Below are 16,643 nucleotides of genomic sequence, written 5' to 3' on the forward strand. Positions count from 1 at the left end.
AGATGGGGAAAAGTGCTCAAGATCCCCAGGATCTAAAGTGTTGCTCCGACCCTTGGGAAACCCCCTCTTCTAGTGCACCCCCCCAAGTCAGCAGCATTTTAATATATAAACCTTTATAAACCGCCCAGAGAGCTTCGGCTATGGGGTGGTATATAAATGAAATAAATAAATAAATATAAAAGTGCATGCCAACCCCTTTTTCAGTCCCTAACATAATAGCTGCTTTTAATTTGATAGCTATCAAATTGAAAAAGGGGTGCTGCCAACTCATGCCAAGTGGGGATTCTTAACAGGGCACACCCAACGGTCCAAGCAGGCCTTTAAACTGTGGAGATAACCCTGCTAAGGGGATGATTTACACCCCATTTCCCCACCTGTTAATTGTAAAAGGGTGCCAAACCAGCCTCTGTACAGTCTAGCCTTGACCGTAACCTTGTATGTTTGGCAACTCAAACATACAAGGATCCAGCGAAGGCAACTGTGCAACTGTTAAACCAGTGCAACTGTTAAACTGTGCAACCAGTTAAAAAAAAAAGGGCGGGGCATTTGCACACATTCAAAGGGGCTTGGAAAATGTGGAAAAAATCCTGGGGCCATTTTTAGCAAACACACACAGGCTACAATTAGAATCAAGATCAGATTGTGGACAGAAGCCTTAGTGGCAGACAAGACAGGTTCTGTTGCTAAATCCTTTGTGATGCTGAGCAAAGCTGGCTGGAGGACTGAGGGGAAAGTAGGGGGAGAAACAACTGATGCCATATCCCCATCATCTGTTGGGTGCACAAACCATGCACTGTGGGTTGTTTGCAAAACAACCCACAATGCATAGCTTGTTACCCATGATGGGTTAACATGTTGTGTGAACATGCCCCATGTCTTGGAGTGCTTTATATTGAGAGAACATTCAGTCATATAGTTTCTTCAGCTACAGCCTGATGTGATGTATTCCAGGAAGTTTTCTGAGGTGATCTGCAGTTTGTGCCAACTAAGCTTAAGTTTAGTTGTATAATAATGTAAATTGCACAGTGTTCTTTTGGACAAATGCTTCATTTGGTCTAAAGTTTAGCTTAGTTTTCTGTAACCCCCACACACCAAAACACATATACACACAGCACAAATATTTATTCCTTATCATTGAAATTTTAGGTAGAAAAGTATTTCCCCCCTTAAATACGCATTTTTCCTAATTGTTGGGGGGAAATTAATTAAATTGAAATTACTTGGCATCTAGGTGGGAGGAGGTGAGTTGTTAATTAAGTGCCCCGGGAAAGCAATTTTTCAAGATTTAATTGAAATGTTTGTAATGGGTTTAAGCAATGACTCTGCAGTGGCCTTGACATGGAAAGGTGAGAATGTGCATGGTTTTTAATTGCTGAAGCTTGGCCAGTATTGAATAGCTGCAGTAGCTTATGAGAGAAAAGTGTGTGTGCGTGTGTGTAATGTGACTGCACCTTGCAAATTCATCGGTGGACGCAACACAAGTAACGGGAACAGACTTATTTAGGTTAAAGACAATGGTGGGTATACAAAACAATAGTTACATATTAGCCCTTAAAAATTAGGGTTGGGAATAGAAAATGTCTGAACTACTGGAAGTGTAAATTTCTAGAATAGTCTCCCCAGAACAGGTGTAGAAGCCAATTGACCTTGGAAGTATTTTCCTTTCAATCCAGCATTGCAATACCAAATCCTAGGCCAGATCTCCACCAAGCAGGATATAGCACTATGAAAGTGGTATATAAGAGGCAGGAGCATGTTTCAGTGGATATTGACTTATGTATAGGAGGGTCTCCGAAGATGATCTCAGTAGGTGGGCAGTCTTAAACAGGAGAAAGTGGTCCTTCAGATTTGTTGTTTATTCGTTCAGTCGTTTCCGACTCTTCGTGACTTCATGGACCAGCCCACGCCAGAGCTTTCTGTCGGCTGTCGCCACCCCCAGCTCCCCCAAGGTCAAGTCTGGCACCTCCAGAATATCATCCATCCATCTTGCCCTTGGTCGGCCCCTCTTCCTTTTGCCTTCCACTTTCCCTAGCATCAGCCTCTTCTCCAGGGTATCCTGTCTTCTCATTATGTGGCCAAAGTACTTCAGTTTTGCCTTTAATACCATTCCCTCAAGTGAGCAGTCTGGCTTTATTTCCTGGAGTATGGACTGGTTTGATCTTCTTGCAGTCCACGGCACTCTCAGATACCCCAGTCTTAAAACCATTGAGAACTATTGTTGAAGGTTAATACCAGCACTTTGAATTGTGCCCAGATACAGATAGGGAGTCAGTGTAGCTATTTCAGTAAGGGAGTCACAAACTCTATATATGCAGCCCCTGTTAAATCTGGCTGCTACATTCTTTACCAGCTATAGTTTCTGAGGCAGCCCTGTATAGCGCATATTGCAATAATTGCATTTACCACTCCCACTAGTCACTTGGCCAGTCTGCCTCTGGCAACTCTTATTAGCCAGGATGAGTGAGGCCATCAGTCCATCTAGCACAGTGTTATTGTCACTGTTTGTGGCTCTCCAGGGTTTCAAGAATTTTCAGGGATTGTACCCAAGCCCTTCAGCATCTAAAGCATTGGTCTGCCACTGAAGTTTAGCAATTCTGTGCATCCTCGGGCTGCACAGATTTAAAACACATCAAACTAACCAGGCTAACCGGTTCAAAAGGTGTTCTAACAGGAGCTTTTAATTATTTAAAGAACTTATTTCTCACAGCCACACTCTCATTGTCTACTGTTGTTGCCTTGATACACAATTTGGGTAGCTCTAAATCTGAGTATTTATACATTCAAACATACATACATACTACTTACTGCTTGATATCATAAGATATCTATACAGTTTACATAGAAGATACATAAAATACTATACAAAAGCCAATGTAAACAAGATAAAATAATAAATACATTAAAACCTGTACAAAAACAGTAGCAGAGCAGTTACTGCATTTAAAAGTCAGGAAAAAGCACAAGTTAACAAGTGTGTCTTCAAGAATTGCTTGCACCCCACATGGGTGCCAGTGCCTACGTGCTGTTACTTGATTACACAGTGTTGATCCTGGGATGACCAATGAGGTGTCCTTGGAAGTTCTGAGGGGTCAGTTTGGTGTCTACTGGGGACAGCGGTCTATGCAGAGCAAAGCTTAGGGTTTTCCACTTGACCGTACAAATCAGCTCTGAGATTATTTCAATACGTAGTTGATGGCTCAGCTTATTGTACTGTTTATATGATCCACTTTTCTTTCTTTTCTCTTTTTATGCCATCCCATTTCCAGAAAATCTTGTTCATGTCAGAGCTAAATGTATTTATTTATTTATTGTTATTTATTTATTTATTTAGAGTATTTTTATCCCGCACCTCAGCCAAAAGGCTCTCGGAGTGGCTTACAATGTATCAATAAAGTATTATTATTATTATTATTATTATTATTATTATTATTTTATTATTATTATTTATTTATATAGCACCATCAATGTACATGGTGCTGTACAGATAACACAGTAAATAGCAAGACCCTGCCGCATAGGCTTACAATCTAATAAGTTGTAGTAAACAATAAAGAGGGAAGGAGAATGCAAACAGGCACAGGGAAGTGTAAACAGGCACCGGGTAGGGTGAAGCTAGCAGTATAGAGTCAGAACAAACTCAGTATTTGAAGGCTATAGGGAAAAGAAAAGTTTTTAGCTGAGTTTTAAAAGCAGTGATTGAGTTTGTAGTTCTCAAGTGATCTGGAAGAGCGTTCCAGGCGTAAGGGGCAGCAGAAGAAAAAGGACGGAGCCGAGTAAGGGAAGTGGAGGTCCTTGGGCAGGCGAGAAGCATGGCATCAGAGGAGCGGAGAGCACGAGCGGGGCGATAGTGTGAGATGAGAGAGGAGAGATAGGCAGGAGCTAGACCGTGAAGAGCTTTGAAGGTCAGCAGGAGAAGTTTATATTGGATTCTGGAGTGAATTGGAAGCCAATGAAGAGATTTCAGAAGTGGAGTGACCTGGTCAGAGCGGCGGGCCAAGAAGATGATCTTAGAGGCAGAGTGGTGGATAGAGACCAGCGGACTGATGTGAGACGAGGGAAGGCCAGAGAGAAGAAGGTTGCAGTAGTCCAACCGAGAGATAACCAGTGCGTGAACGAGAGTCTTGGCAGTAGAGACAGACAAAAATGGTCGAATCCTGGCAATATTATACAGGAAGAAACGACAGGATTTAGCTACTGCCTCGATGTGAGGAGTAAAGGAGAGCGAGGAGTCAAATATAAAGCCAAGACTACGAGCTTCCTTGACCGGAGTAAGCGTGACATCATTGACAGTAAGAGAGAATGAGAGGTGAGGAGAAGGTTTAGGAGGAAAAACAAGCAGTTCAGTTTTTGCCATAAAGTAGACAGTCCCTACCCTCAGGCTTACATTCTAAAAAAAAGAGACATGACACACAAGGAAAAGTGGATGGGGAGGGAAGAGGGAGAAAATAAAAAGAAATTAAGGAGACTGTTTAGGATGGTAGGAAGGCCCTGCTCCGTCCTCTCATCTCCCAATGGAGGGGCAAACCAACAGCTCCTTCTTCCCCACAAGGTGAAGATGTTAGCCCTGTGTGTGTGGGGTCCAACTGAAGCAGGCTCTGATGGTCCCTACCTGCTCCAGTCTCCCTCACATCTTCTTCCCCACAGGGTTATTTATGTTATTTAAGTAACATAAATGCTAATGTTGAAATACGTGGTATATACATTTCTTTCACTAGCATTTTTTTTGGTAGAAATATTGCATGGAAGGAAAGAGAGGTTTTTGTGTGTGTATTGAACAATCTCTGCAGGGAGAATTTGGACATTTTATTTTTAGGAATTTGACCTTTTGCAGAAAAGAAGAGGTCTTAAGGTCATCCCTGCCCAAAAGAATGAAAACCCATTGTATTATACTTCACAACACTTTTCTAATATATCTTCCTCAGACAAGCTATCAAATACTGCCATATTAGGATGAGGTGTATGGGAGCTAAGCAAAATGATAGAGTGTGCAGATGGAAAGACAGTTTCTTTCTAGCACAACCATTTTGTAACTACTAATAGTGCAGTAGAAGCTTAAATCTGATGACAACTTAAACCATGTTCTCCGGTAGAGTCAGGAAGCTGCGTTCTGAATGTTTGGCATTGTATGTTTCTGGTTGTACAAAAATGGCAGTAAACATTATGCTGGTCCCCAGGAATTTAATTGTGAACTGCCCAGAGAGCCTTGACTATTGGGCTGTATAAATATTAAATAAATAAATGCCTTTCTCCAGTTTTTGTGTTAATACAGCTCTAAGCTTGCACATTAGCTCAGGTTTTGGTGTTGAGACATCAACTGATCCTGTTGATTTCCCTCTTGTTAGAAGTATTATTTCCCTTCTGTCCAATTATATTCATTTATATATTTATTGATTTATTCTGCCTGCACTATCTCCAGGGCTCAGGACAGGTAGACATCTTTGCATAACAGAGAAGACTCAGCCTCCCTATTTCTCCTGCCTCTCCCAAATGCACAGATTCTTCCAAATGTTATCAGACAGCAATGCAAAGGAGTTACCATGACTCGCTGGACTTCTCTGATGAATCACCAACAGGCACTGCCACCTGTCTTTTGGGCCTTGATGCATGATACTTGATCAACAGACTATCCTAACCCACTTGATAGGAAAAGGGGAAAAGGGCTCTGATTGGGACAGGTATAAAAAGAAAGAAAAGGGAAGGAAGGTACCAATGCCAAGGGTGGGGGGAAGAGATGAAGACTCAAAAATCCACATTTGTTCATTTGAGCATGTTTGAGGACACAAGAGTTGTGCATCTAACTGGCCCTGAGGAAGGATATCTTCTAAAAAAAGGTTTAAAACATTTATATACTTTGTAAACCAAAATCTTTCTTTTTTTATATATTTGAGACTCCCTCTCTCCTTTCTTATTTTATGGTGTGTGTATCAAGTGTCCAGAGCAGTACCATTTGCATAAAACTTTCCCAGAGAAGCTCTTCCAAATGATTAAACAAGATTAAAGCACCAACATATTCTTTTCTCTTACCTCTGTACTTGAATGTAAAGCCCACCCCTGCTCCTGTACCACAAGCATCTATTACAATATGGGATAGAGCAGGAGTGTATTTTCAGTAATATCGGGCAATGCATTTTTCCTAGGCTAGACCAGGATGATCAGGGGTCTGGAAACAAAACCCTATGAAGAGAGACTGAAAGAACTGGGCATGTTTAGCCTGGAGAAGAGAAGATGGAGGGGAGACATGATAGCACTCTTCAAATACTTAAAAGGTTGTCACACAGAGGAGGGCCAGGATCTCTTCTCGATCCTCCCAGAGTGCAGGACACGGAATAACAGGCTCAAGTTAAAGGAAGCCAGATTCCAGCTGACATCAGGAAAAACTTCCTGACTGTTAGAGCAGTACGACAATGGAATCAGTTACCTAGGGAGGTTGTGGGCTCTCCCACACTAGAGGCCTTCAAGAGGCAGCTGGACAACCATCTGTCAGGGGTGCTTTAGGATGGATTCCTGCATTGAGCAGGGGGTTGGACTCGATGGCCTTGTAGGCCCCTTCCAACTCAGCTATTCTATGATTCTATTATTCTAGTTCAGGGACTGGTAGGAGGCTTGTATGTGTGAATGTTTCCCCATATAATAACTCCCTCCAATAGAAAGCTAGTGTATCAGGGAGAAAAGTTGTAGCCTAGCTTTCGCTTTGCCATGCTAGTTTTATTATGTGCAAGGTTTTGTTTTCTTTTTAAACATTTAAACATGCTATTCCCCCACCTGTAGCCTACATTGTTTTAAGTCCCAGGAAAATATGTGTGGGTCCATACATGCTAATCTTCACTGTATAACTGCAATATTACAACATGTGAGAACTGGACATCACAGGTAGAAACATCATTGAAACATTTTTTTGTATCACTTGACATCAGCTCAAACAAACTACTGTTTTTTGGAGGCCATTCACATATTCAGCCTCAAGCCATCTAGTGATATGTATTCATGGATGAATCGGACTTTGACATTTCTTTTATTCTCTTATATCCACAAGCCAAGTAAGCTGATCTTTTAAGAATTAAATGGCTTAAATATGAAATATTTTGGGTTAGAATATATATAAAATGCTGTAAATTCAATTAGTGTTGGACAATAACTTTTATTAAAAGGAAGTGGTGGTGATGGGAAAGTACTGAAATAAGGAACATTTAAGAAGCCTTCCCTATAGGAAGTAATGCTTGAATAAATGTATAATTTGACACATCCTGCTCTTGTGCTTCATATCACATTATTTCAGCCTCATCAGATGTGACACATAATTTGACTGTATAAACCACTGTGACACAATGCATAATGCCTGGTCAAATATTGAAATGAGGAAAAGAGTTTTCAAACCCATAGTTAATACAGCATTACATTGCATTGATAAGGATTTTCCTTCTTCCTTTTGCAGGCAAATGGGTGGGTGGATTGTTTTCCTCTCTGCATACATACTCTTCCAGGAGGTTCAGAGCCCATCTTACCTCACTGTAGTATTGTCAGGACCTGAGCCTGCAATGGGTCCCGAACCTGGGACATGTGAGATGTCAGGTGATGGATCGGTCTGTACTGTTAGGTGGTGGATCCAGTTGGCTCTGGCTAAAGGAAGGAAGGAACTATATGGAAACCAGCCAGATCAACAAGGAAGTCTCTTAGCAGCAATGGGCCAGATTGAGCTGTGTTTGCTTGCTGGTCTCGGCAACAAGGGTCTCTGCCGGTCTTGTCACCTGAGAGGCTGGTCCTTGTTTCTCCTTCTGCCATGCGTTGCTTCTCCTCCCCACCTTGATATGTACTCTGGCTAGTTGGAGAAAAGTATAAATGAGAAATTGTTAATATTGATGGAAGGAATAGAGCAGTCTTGATCATGGAGTCCTTCTAACAATCCTACCCAGTGGTTCTTTTGAATGTGGATCCTAATGACACAACGAGAAACATTAAATCTCAACATTTCATGGATTGGTGGAAAGAAGGTGATTAAACCGTGAAGTCTTACAATTTCACACATAATTTAATCCCACTGAAAAGGATGTAGGAGACCTTGTCATTTCCCCTAAAATTGGGGGTTTTCAGCTGAAGGAGGCTGAAATATTTTGAAAAAATACCCTGCCTTTCATGAGTCCTGCCACTGAGCAGGGTGGTATTCAGGTTAAAGATTCTCTGTGGTTTGGGGTAGGAGGGCACAGTTTCATGCGGCTTGTGGCTGCCTCCTTTTGGGGTTTCCATGAGGCTTTTGTTATTGCTGCTGCCACCATTTTCAAACCTAGGAGCCGAATCCAGCCAAAGTTAAGCACTCTTTTAAACCCTTTTGCTTAGATCCCTCCCATTGAAATCATGCATTTAACTCACCATTTGAAATCATTGGGACTAAAACATGCTGCACATGTATAGCTAAAAGCAGCACTTTTTTTTTTTTTTTTTACTAAAGAATGCTGTACAGAAAATGAGCGCGGTGGCTACAACTCATCTTATTAGAGTGAAGGCAATTTGAATTGTGTGAGTTTGCATTCCGAACTCCCCCAGGCTAAACGTGAATACCATCACTGGTCTGAAGTCATATAACTGAGATCTAGGTTTACCACTAAACTGAGACTGATGTTCATATACTGTACTTGGGGTAGTAAAGTAGAAAAGGGGAATTATGCATCCAAATTATTGTGTGGATTTTGCTGATGTATACTTTTGCTCTCGGATTAGCCATCCAGAGAACTTTGATTAAAAAAGGACCTATAATTGTGTAAATGTTTAAATAAATTAAATTAATAAATATTGTATCCTTCTCTAGGATCATTCTATCATTTTAGTTTGTTACTTCAGAGCATGTCAAAAGTGGTACATCTTAGCTGACTGGCATACTTCTTTTTTGGGATGAACCCCAGTATGCTGATGACACGCAGCTCTATTTCTCCTTTTCATCTTCAGCAGGAGAGGCTGTGGATGTGTTGCACCGGTGCCTGGCTGCGACAATGGACTGGATGAGGGCTAATAAACTGAAACTCAATCCAGACAAGACTGAGATACTGTTAGTAGGTGATTCCACTGACAGGATGGGGGGGGGGTGTTCTACTGGTTCTGGATGTGATTGCACTCACCCTGAAGGAGCAGGTTCGTAGGTTGGGGGTTCTTTTAGATCCATCATTGTCACTTGAGGCTCAGGTGACCTCAGTGGCACGGAGTGCCTTCTACAAACTCCGGTTGGTGGTCCAGCTACGCCCCTATCTGGACAGGGATAACTTGGCTTCAGTTGTCCATGCTCTGGTAACCTCCAAGTTAGATTACTGCAATGCACTCTACGTAGGGCTGCCTTTGAAGATGGTTCAGAAGCTGCAGCTCGTGAAAAATGCAGTGGCCAGATTGATTTCGGGAACCAGAAGGTTCAACCATATAACACCTGCTCTGGTCCGCTTGCTCTGGCTGCCTGTATGTTTCCGAGCCCAATTCAAGGTGCTGGTTTTGACCTATAAAGCCTTACACGGCTTGGGAGCACAATACCTGACTGAACGCCTCTCCTGATGTGAATATACCCGGTCACTACATTCAATATCTAAGGTCCTCCTTCGGGTGCCTACTCTGAGAGAGGCTTGGAGTGTGGCAACGAGGGACAGGGCCTTTTCGGTGATGGCCCCTAGACTATGGAACGATCTCCCTGACAGAGCTCGCCTGGCGCCAACCCTGCTATCTTTCCGGCGCCAGGTTAAGACTTTGCCCAGGCATACGGCAGCACATTACCCACATGTTTAGTTTTTTAACGGTTTTTAATGCTTTATGTGTGTATGTTCTGCGTTTTAGAATTTTAAATTTTGTATACTCGTTTTTATCTCAATTTTAGCATTTCTGTAAACCGCCCAGATTGCTCTGGCTATGGGGGCGGTACATAAATGAAATAAATAAATAAACCCAAGATGTTTTTCCACTGATGATATACCCAGTATGTCATCTCTTGTTATAATAAACCCATGAAATATTTATTTATTTATTTGTTACATTTATATCTCACCTTTCCTCCAAGGAGTTCAAGTTGAGGTATATGATCCTTCTCCTCCTCCTCCTCATTTTATCCTCACAACCACACTGTGAAGTAGATTAAACTGAGAGTCAGCCCAAAATCACCCAGTGAGCTTCATGGCTGATTAAGGACTAGAACTTGGGACTCTCTGGTCCTAGTCCAACAAGACCTGGTTCACTTGTAACAACAACCGAGAATACGGGTGATTGAATCCTCAATTGTCGTTATATGTAAACCCAGAACTATGGCATTACTGTAGGTTGTTAACCATGAACAAGCCAGGAAAAAAATCCATGCTTTGTTGTTGGGTTGTGAACTCTGGGTTGTTTTAACTCTGGGTTGTTGTTATGTGCAAACCCAGAATGACAGGTTGTTCATGCATTGTTTCAACAGGCAACAGAGATGGCAGGAAAGAGTAGTAAAAACAACAACAGTCCCTAGTTGCTCTACATGCAGCACTACAGCACCGTAAAAATATTTGAGATGCAGGGAGGGAGTGGGCGAAGGAGGAGGGAATCAAACACTACAAGAATTGAAAAAAACAACCTGTGCTTTGAGTGATTATCTGAGTGATCATGGGTAAGCTCTGGGTAAGGCAGCAACCCATATTCTGAGTTGTTATTTGCGAATCAGGTCACTGGCTCTTATGATAGAATTCCATTATTTATACATCCTCCCATTTTAAATTTTGTAACAAAAATAAATGCAATGCCTGTGTCACAAGCTGGAGGGGAAAATAATTTTCTGTTTACTACTGGGAAGTTTTACACCTTTTAATATTTCTGTTCACTTGTTAATGTGATAAAAGCTAAATACAAAACTATAAAATAAATGTTCCACATTGTGACACAAACTACCTTTTTCTGTGACTAGAAATCAATGCTGGCATTATAAAAATTGCACATGTAGGTTACACACGTAAGGGTGATGTGTTCCATTAGCAGCTGGTGTGTTCATTTCAAATTGCTTATTTAGACAGGTCTGTTCGCAGATGACAATTTGAGCAAATATAGCTTTTGCTGGAAAATCTATACCTGAGCAAATGTCAAAGTAACTGAAACATCTCTGGTTTGCATTTCTGTCATGGGTTCCTTGTTTAACCAATAACTATTGAAATGCAATCAGGCATTATTGTAGTTAAAAGGAATAAGAGACATTAAAAAGAGGCTCAAATTAAATGTGTCTGATAATTAGGACCTTTTCAAAGATTTATATAAACAATATTAACAGTTGGATCCAGAGTTAGCCATGCTTAGAGTAGACCCACTGAATTCTATGGACTTGTTAGTTAATGGGACTACAAGCATGACTAACTCTGGATCCAACCCTATAACAATTTAATTAAGTTGTAACATTCCAGTGATAGAAGCTGTTCCATCGGGGAAATGGTGTTATATATATGTGTTCCCCTCACCCCTACAAAATATTGTCTGGAGGCTGGGAAACCCTCAAGAGCAAATTTTCTTGTGGCTCAGAGAGCTGCAGACAGAGAGGAAAGAGGGAGAAAGTCTGGTTGTGCTCGCGCATTTCTGCTAGCAAGATGTTGGATTTAAGTCATTTTTAGTATTTTTTAAGCACTAGTACTTTAGATGCTAGTCAGGTGATGAACAATATGAATGAGACAGTAACACATTGAGTTTTCTGAAAGTTTTCTCATATCTGTCTATTTAGTATTAGAAGTGACTAAATTTTTCTTACAAGCATTTATTTTTGGCATTGCTTTTGACATAACTGAAAGATCCCCGGGCTCCAAAAACTTCATTATAATAAGTTCTTCCTGACATATTGTACGGGGTTTCTTTCTTTTATTTTCCCCTTTCTCGTTATTTCTTTTGGTTTTTTTTTTCTCTTCTCATTTTGTTTTCTCGTTTTGCATAAATCTATATTGCATCATGGTAATGGTGGTGAAATCTCTAACATTGATTGACTGAGCTGATGTGAATCTGGAATGTTCACAATAAATTACTCTTTCAGAATAATTGAATACTTGGGGTACAGCTTCTGTGAGGGAGAGGAAAGAGGTCAGTTTGGTTTGGATTCCTTCCTCATCCGGCTCAGTTCAGACAACACGTTAGTCAATGCAGTGTGAAAACTCCACTCAACAATTGAGTTTTTAGGGGGTACTCCCCATACAACATGTTCTAACTCCACGATTGTGTGATTGGGTTACCATGGAGTTCGATGTTTGATTGGCAATTCCTCCACCCTCTCTCCTCCCCTGATGCTCCCAATGATATATCATCAGCCATTGATGCAAAAAACCCAACAACAATCCTGGTGGCTCTCCTAGAGGGGCACTTGCTCTTTTTGCTGCTCTTGCCAGAGAACTCTCTAGCCAGTGGGAAAAGTCAACTCAATGCAACAGAAAACTCCATGGAGCTCGCCACACAACATGCAACACAATGGCTGTGCAAGAACTCTTCTCTGCACAGCATGGGTATTTGGTGTGGAGTGGTTTTTTAAAAAAAACAAAAACAAAAAACACAACTCCAGCATTGCGTGGAGTTTTCTGCCAGACAACACATTTCTCAATGGTGGTGGAAAAACTCAACCACTGAGTTCTAAAACCACTGTTGAGAAACATGTCTGAACTGAGCCGAAGGGAAAGTAGGATTAGAATGAATCCTCTGCAGATAGTGGGCAGAAGTGATGTAGTTTCCAGCTATCAGGCCCGGTGCTGCCATAGAGGCAACTCAGGCGGCCGCCTAGAGCGCCAAGCAAACGAGGGCGCCGAAGCCACTTCCAGGCGCGCCGCTTCAAAGCCTCTGCCCTGCCCCCCAACCCCAGCGTCCTGGCTTCAAAGCTGGGAGCGGGAGGGAGCGGGCGGTGAGTGGGCGAGCAAGGGGGGAGCCATAGTGGTGAGTGAGCGGGGGCGGCGTGTGAGCGAGGGGGGAGCCGGAGCGGGCGGGGGCGGTGGGCGAGCAGGTGGGCGAGCGTGCGGGGTGAGCAGTGAGTGAGCGAGCGAGCGGGTGGGCAGGCAAGTGAGGGGGCAGTGAGTGAGCGAGCGGGGGGGGGCTTCAGAATGCGCCTGCTTAGGGCGCAATACAGTCTGGTGCCGGCCCTGCCAGCTATAGAGTTCCAAGGCATCCTTGCCATTGCTGTTGTATATTTAAGAATTTAATAAAAGAAAATGTGGCCAGTTATAGCTTTTAACAATTATGCCGTTATCATGATGACCTGTCACATTGAAGGGGAGACAAGGAGCAAGAAGCAGTTAAATTTTGCACATTGATTTGAATTAACTAGCCAGGCATCTAATCTTAGTAAAAAATCAGTCTTACAAAATCTTAAGAGGCTATAACGGTCTTGCTGCAATGCAAAATTTGCTAGTTAATAGAAGATTGCTATCTGCTGTAATAACTTTCTTTCTAGGACTCTGCAGATCTACTTCTCTGACAGGATGTTGCTCGTAAAAGCTCTTTTTTCCTCTTCTCTCCCACCAACACATATTAGGTAGGGCAAAGGGGCCCTACATAATCAGGTGGAGAAGGAAGACCTAGACACTGGCGCTTCAGCAAAAAGCAACCAACAGCATATTAAAATGGATATTTCAGCAGCAGCATCAATTAAGGTTGAAAACAGAAAAACAGCAAAAGTGGTGTCTGTCCCTGGTTTGTATATCATTGTGAATATTGAGCTAACTATAGCATCTTCTTTTTAGGTCCAACATAAGGCCACATTATGCTGAAACAAGTCCACATGACTTCAAAATGCATACTTTCACTCGCGTAACATCCTGCAAAGCCTGTCAGATGCTCCTGAGGTAAGTGTCATTGGGGCGGCATAAATCGAATTACAGCAAACTTGGGGGGGAAAGCCTGTTGTGTTGAATAAATGAATGGAAATTACCTCTCTGGCTAAAGCAAGGTCTCCTGAAATCCAAACTTAGTTGCATAAACTGATAATTCATTATCCGGCTGTGGTGTCTGGATGCATGTTTGACAATAAGCATGGGATTTCCAACTCTGTTTATTACTGGTGTACACAATGGTGACCAGTGCTGGGAGTTTGTACATGAGAGGAATGCGAGAATGCTTAACACATGCTGTGGAGATCCCAGCTAGGGGGAAAATGGCCAGAGCAAGGGGATGCAGATGAAGGGTTAAACAATCTTTCCAACATTTCCCATGAAATAAATATTAATAATAATTAATGAAAATTAATGGGTGGTATAGAAGTGTAATAATTAACTAATTAGCAACGAAATAAACACTGCTGAAGAGCCAAGTCATTGTTGAGTTTAAAGAATGGGTTGGCTCTTCAGGAGTGGCAGTAATAAATGAAGCTCTGGTTAGGTATGCAGATCTTCTCTGCACATGCATATAACCTCTTTCGATCCTAACATTCTGCTTTGTTCTTTTAGTTTCCTGATTCAAAAGGCTTTACATGGTCTTACTGAAGTCAGTATTTTGAAGGCTTGTAATGAGCCACAATCTTTATTTGCAGCCTGTTTTCTCCTCAAGGGGTCCAAATAAATTCCTCTCTTGTGGACTGTACTCTATCCAGAACGTAGAGTATAGTCTGTGAGTGGAAGGTGATTGGAAGGTTAAGTGTCCATGAAAAGATTTCTGTCAGTTAAAGGCAATGGAAACGAAAAACCACTGAGCCTCTTTCCTTGAATAGTTTGAACCAACATGTGGCTATTACTGAGCATGATACTTTTCAGAAAAGGAGCCTCTGTTCGATATCCCCTAGACCCTGAGAAGCCTTTATTGTTAATGAGCCATAAAGTTATTTTTTCTCAGATAAGCCATTTCTTTTTTCTTCATCGCCCCGGAAAGATTTATTGCACTTTTTAAAATGTATTTATATTGTAATATGTTCTCAGTTACTGAAGGTAATTCAGAAATTGTGATGATCCAGTGCCTTTCTGTGAAAGCAAAATAATGATGAATCTGTATTCTGCTCTCTACCATGGGGGAAAGCATTATCTGTGGGAAACCTCTTCACTCCAAAGCTTCTGTTAGTAGAGTAGTTGCTACCACTATTTGTATTGCTTCCTGCTTGTATTTCCTTTAAAGCCATAAATGCTGCTTTCCAAAGCAACCTTTGGAGAAAAAATGAATCTAAGAAAAATGCCAATTATAAAACATAAAAACGTTGCAGTTTGCAGTTAGTATTACATGGGGATCGTCCCTGTCCACAAAATATCCTAACAGTTTTTACTTCATGTAATAACAAAGGTTATATCTATGAATGTGGTTTTTGGTGGTGGTGGTGGTGGTGGTGATGACAATAACAACAACCAACTTTTAAAAAAGTCATCTGAATTTAATTTACTGTTAACTCCTCATTGATAGAAAAATTGACTGTATCAATCCTGCATTGGGGTCAGATGTATCCCAAGAAAGCCTTACAAATTAAATGCTTGGCTGAACTGTACTTGATATGAATGTTGTTATGGTGTTGTTTTTGCTATGGTTTTCATGGCTAACCTATGCTCTAGGTCGCAGTGATAAATTGCTAGTGCTAATATAATCGTCGAACCAGGCCAGGTTTAAGGTTTTGATACTGGCCTGGTTCAGACAACATGCTGAACCATGCTGCTTAACCACAAAATGGTTAATGGAATGCATTCCGTTAACCATTTTGTGGTTAAGCAGCATGGTTCAGCGTGTTGTCTGAACCATGCCTATAGTGTACAAAGCCCTAAACAACCTGGGACCAGGATACTTGAGAGAGTGCCTTCTCCCTTACCATCCTACCCAATCACTGAGGTCATCGGAGGGCATGCTCCTGATGGTTCCACATGGACCTATGGCCATGTGGAATCCACCAGGAGAAGAGCTTTTAGCATGGTGGCCCCTTCTCTTTGGAACACTGCCCCTGGAGGTCAGGCAGGCACCTGAAAACAACTGTTTTGAGAAGCCTTCCTCAACTGACTAGCCACTGTTTTTCTGGTTCCTTTGTTTTTAAATTGAACAATTTTAATTTGCTTTTTACATCATCTTTCTTTTACTGTTTATACCTATGTTCACCACTCTGGAATCTGTGTTAGATAATTGAGCGGTATATAAATATTGTAAATAGATAAATTCTTTAAATGAGAGATTTTACTGAACTTTACTTCTGTTAAGTAAAGGGTACACTACCGAGAATAGATCACACTGGATAATCAAGCTGCCTCTAGTGATCCTTTTACTTGCATTTCCTGTAACAAACCCATGATCAAGGGATAACGTAAATACACCCTGGTATATTTTTTCTTGGTTCAGTTTTTCAAGTGTCTTCTACAAAACTTAAAGTTTCATTCAGGTACAATTCCTGGCCCATACCATACAGAATACAACTTTCCGAACTGTCCTTTTGAAAAGCCTTTTATGTACATTTTATACACCAAAGATCTGTCTCCTAATTTTTCCACTATTTAACTTTATATTACAGGGGGACATTTTACCAAGGCTATTTATGTTCGAAATGTGGTGCTGGAGTCCACAAAGAATGTTTGGGAAGACTAGACAGTTGCAGAGCTAATTTGGGTGGTAAGTCATTTTTATTGTTTGGGTTACTATTTTTAATTGGGCCATAAAACTTGCCAGATATAATTAAGGTTTAATTTCCTTCTAATTTGTGTTCATTGTATCACAGATACTTTTGTAGTGGTCATTTATAAGGATAATTA

At 41.4% G+C, this 16,643-nt stretch overlaps 1 protein-coding gene across 2 annotated transcripts in view; it reads left to right on the forward strand.

Moving 5' to 3' along the window:
* VAV3 (vav guanine nucleotide exchange factor 3) overlaps window positions 1-16,643 on the forward strand; it is a 194,753-nt gene that overhangs the window by 104,322 nt on the left and 73,788 nt on the right. For both annotated transcript variants that reach the window (XM_063135512.1, XM_063135520.1), the window contains 2 exons: window positions 13,683-13,784; window positions 16,406-16,503. In XM_063135512.1, the coding sequence (XP_062991582.1) occupies window positions 13,683-13,784; window positions 16,406-16,503 (200 nt within the window). The remainder of the gene's footprint in view (window positions 1-13,682; window positions 13,785-16,405; window positions 16,504-16,643) is intronic.

The sequence above is a fragment of the Elgaria multicarinata genome, chromosome 1, assembly GCF_023053635.1.
Source record: "Elgaria multicarinata webbii isolate HBS135686 ecotype San Diego chromosome 1, rElgMul1.1.pri, whole genome shotgun sequence".
Lineage (NCBI taxonomy): Eukaryota > Metazoa > Chordata > Lepidosauria > Squamata > Anguidae > Elgaria > Elgaria multicarinata.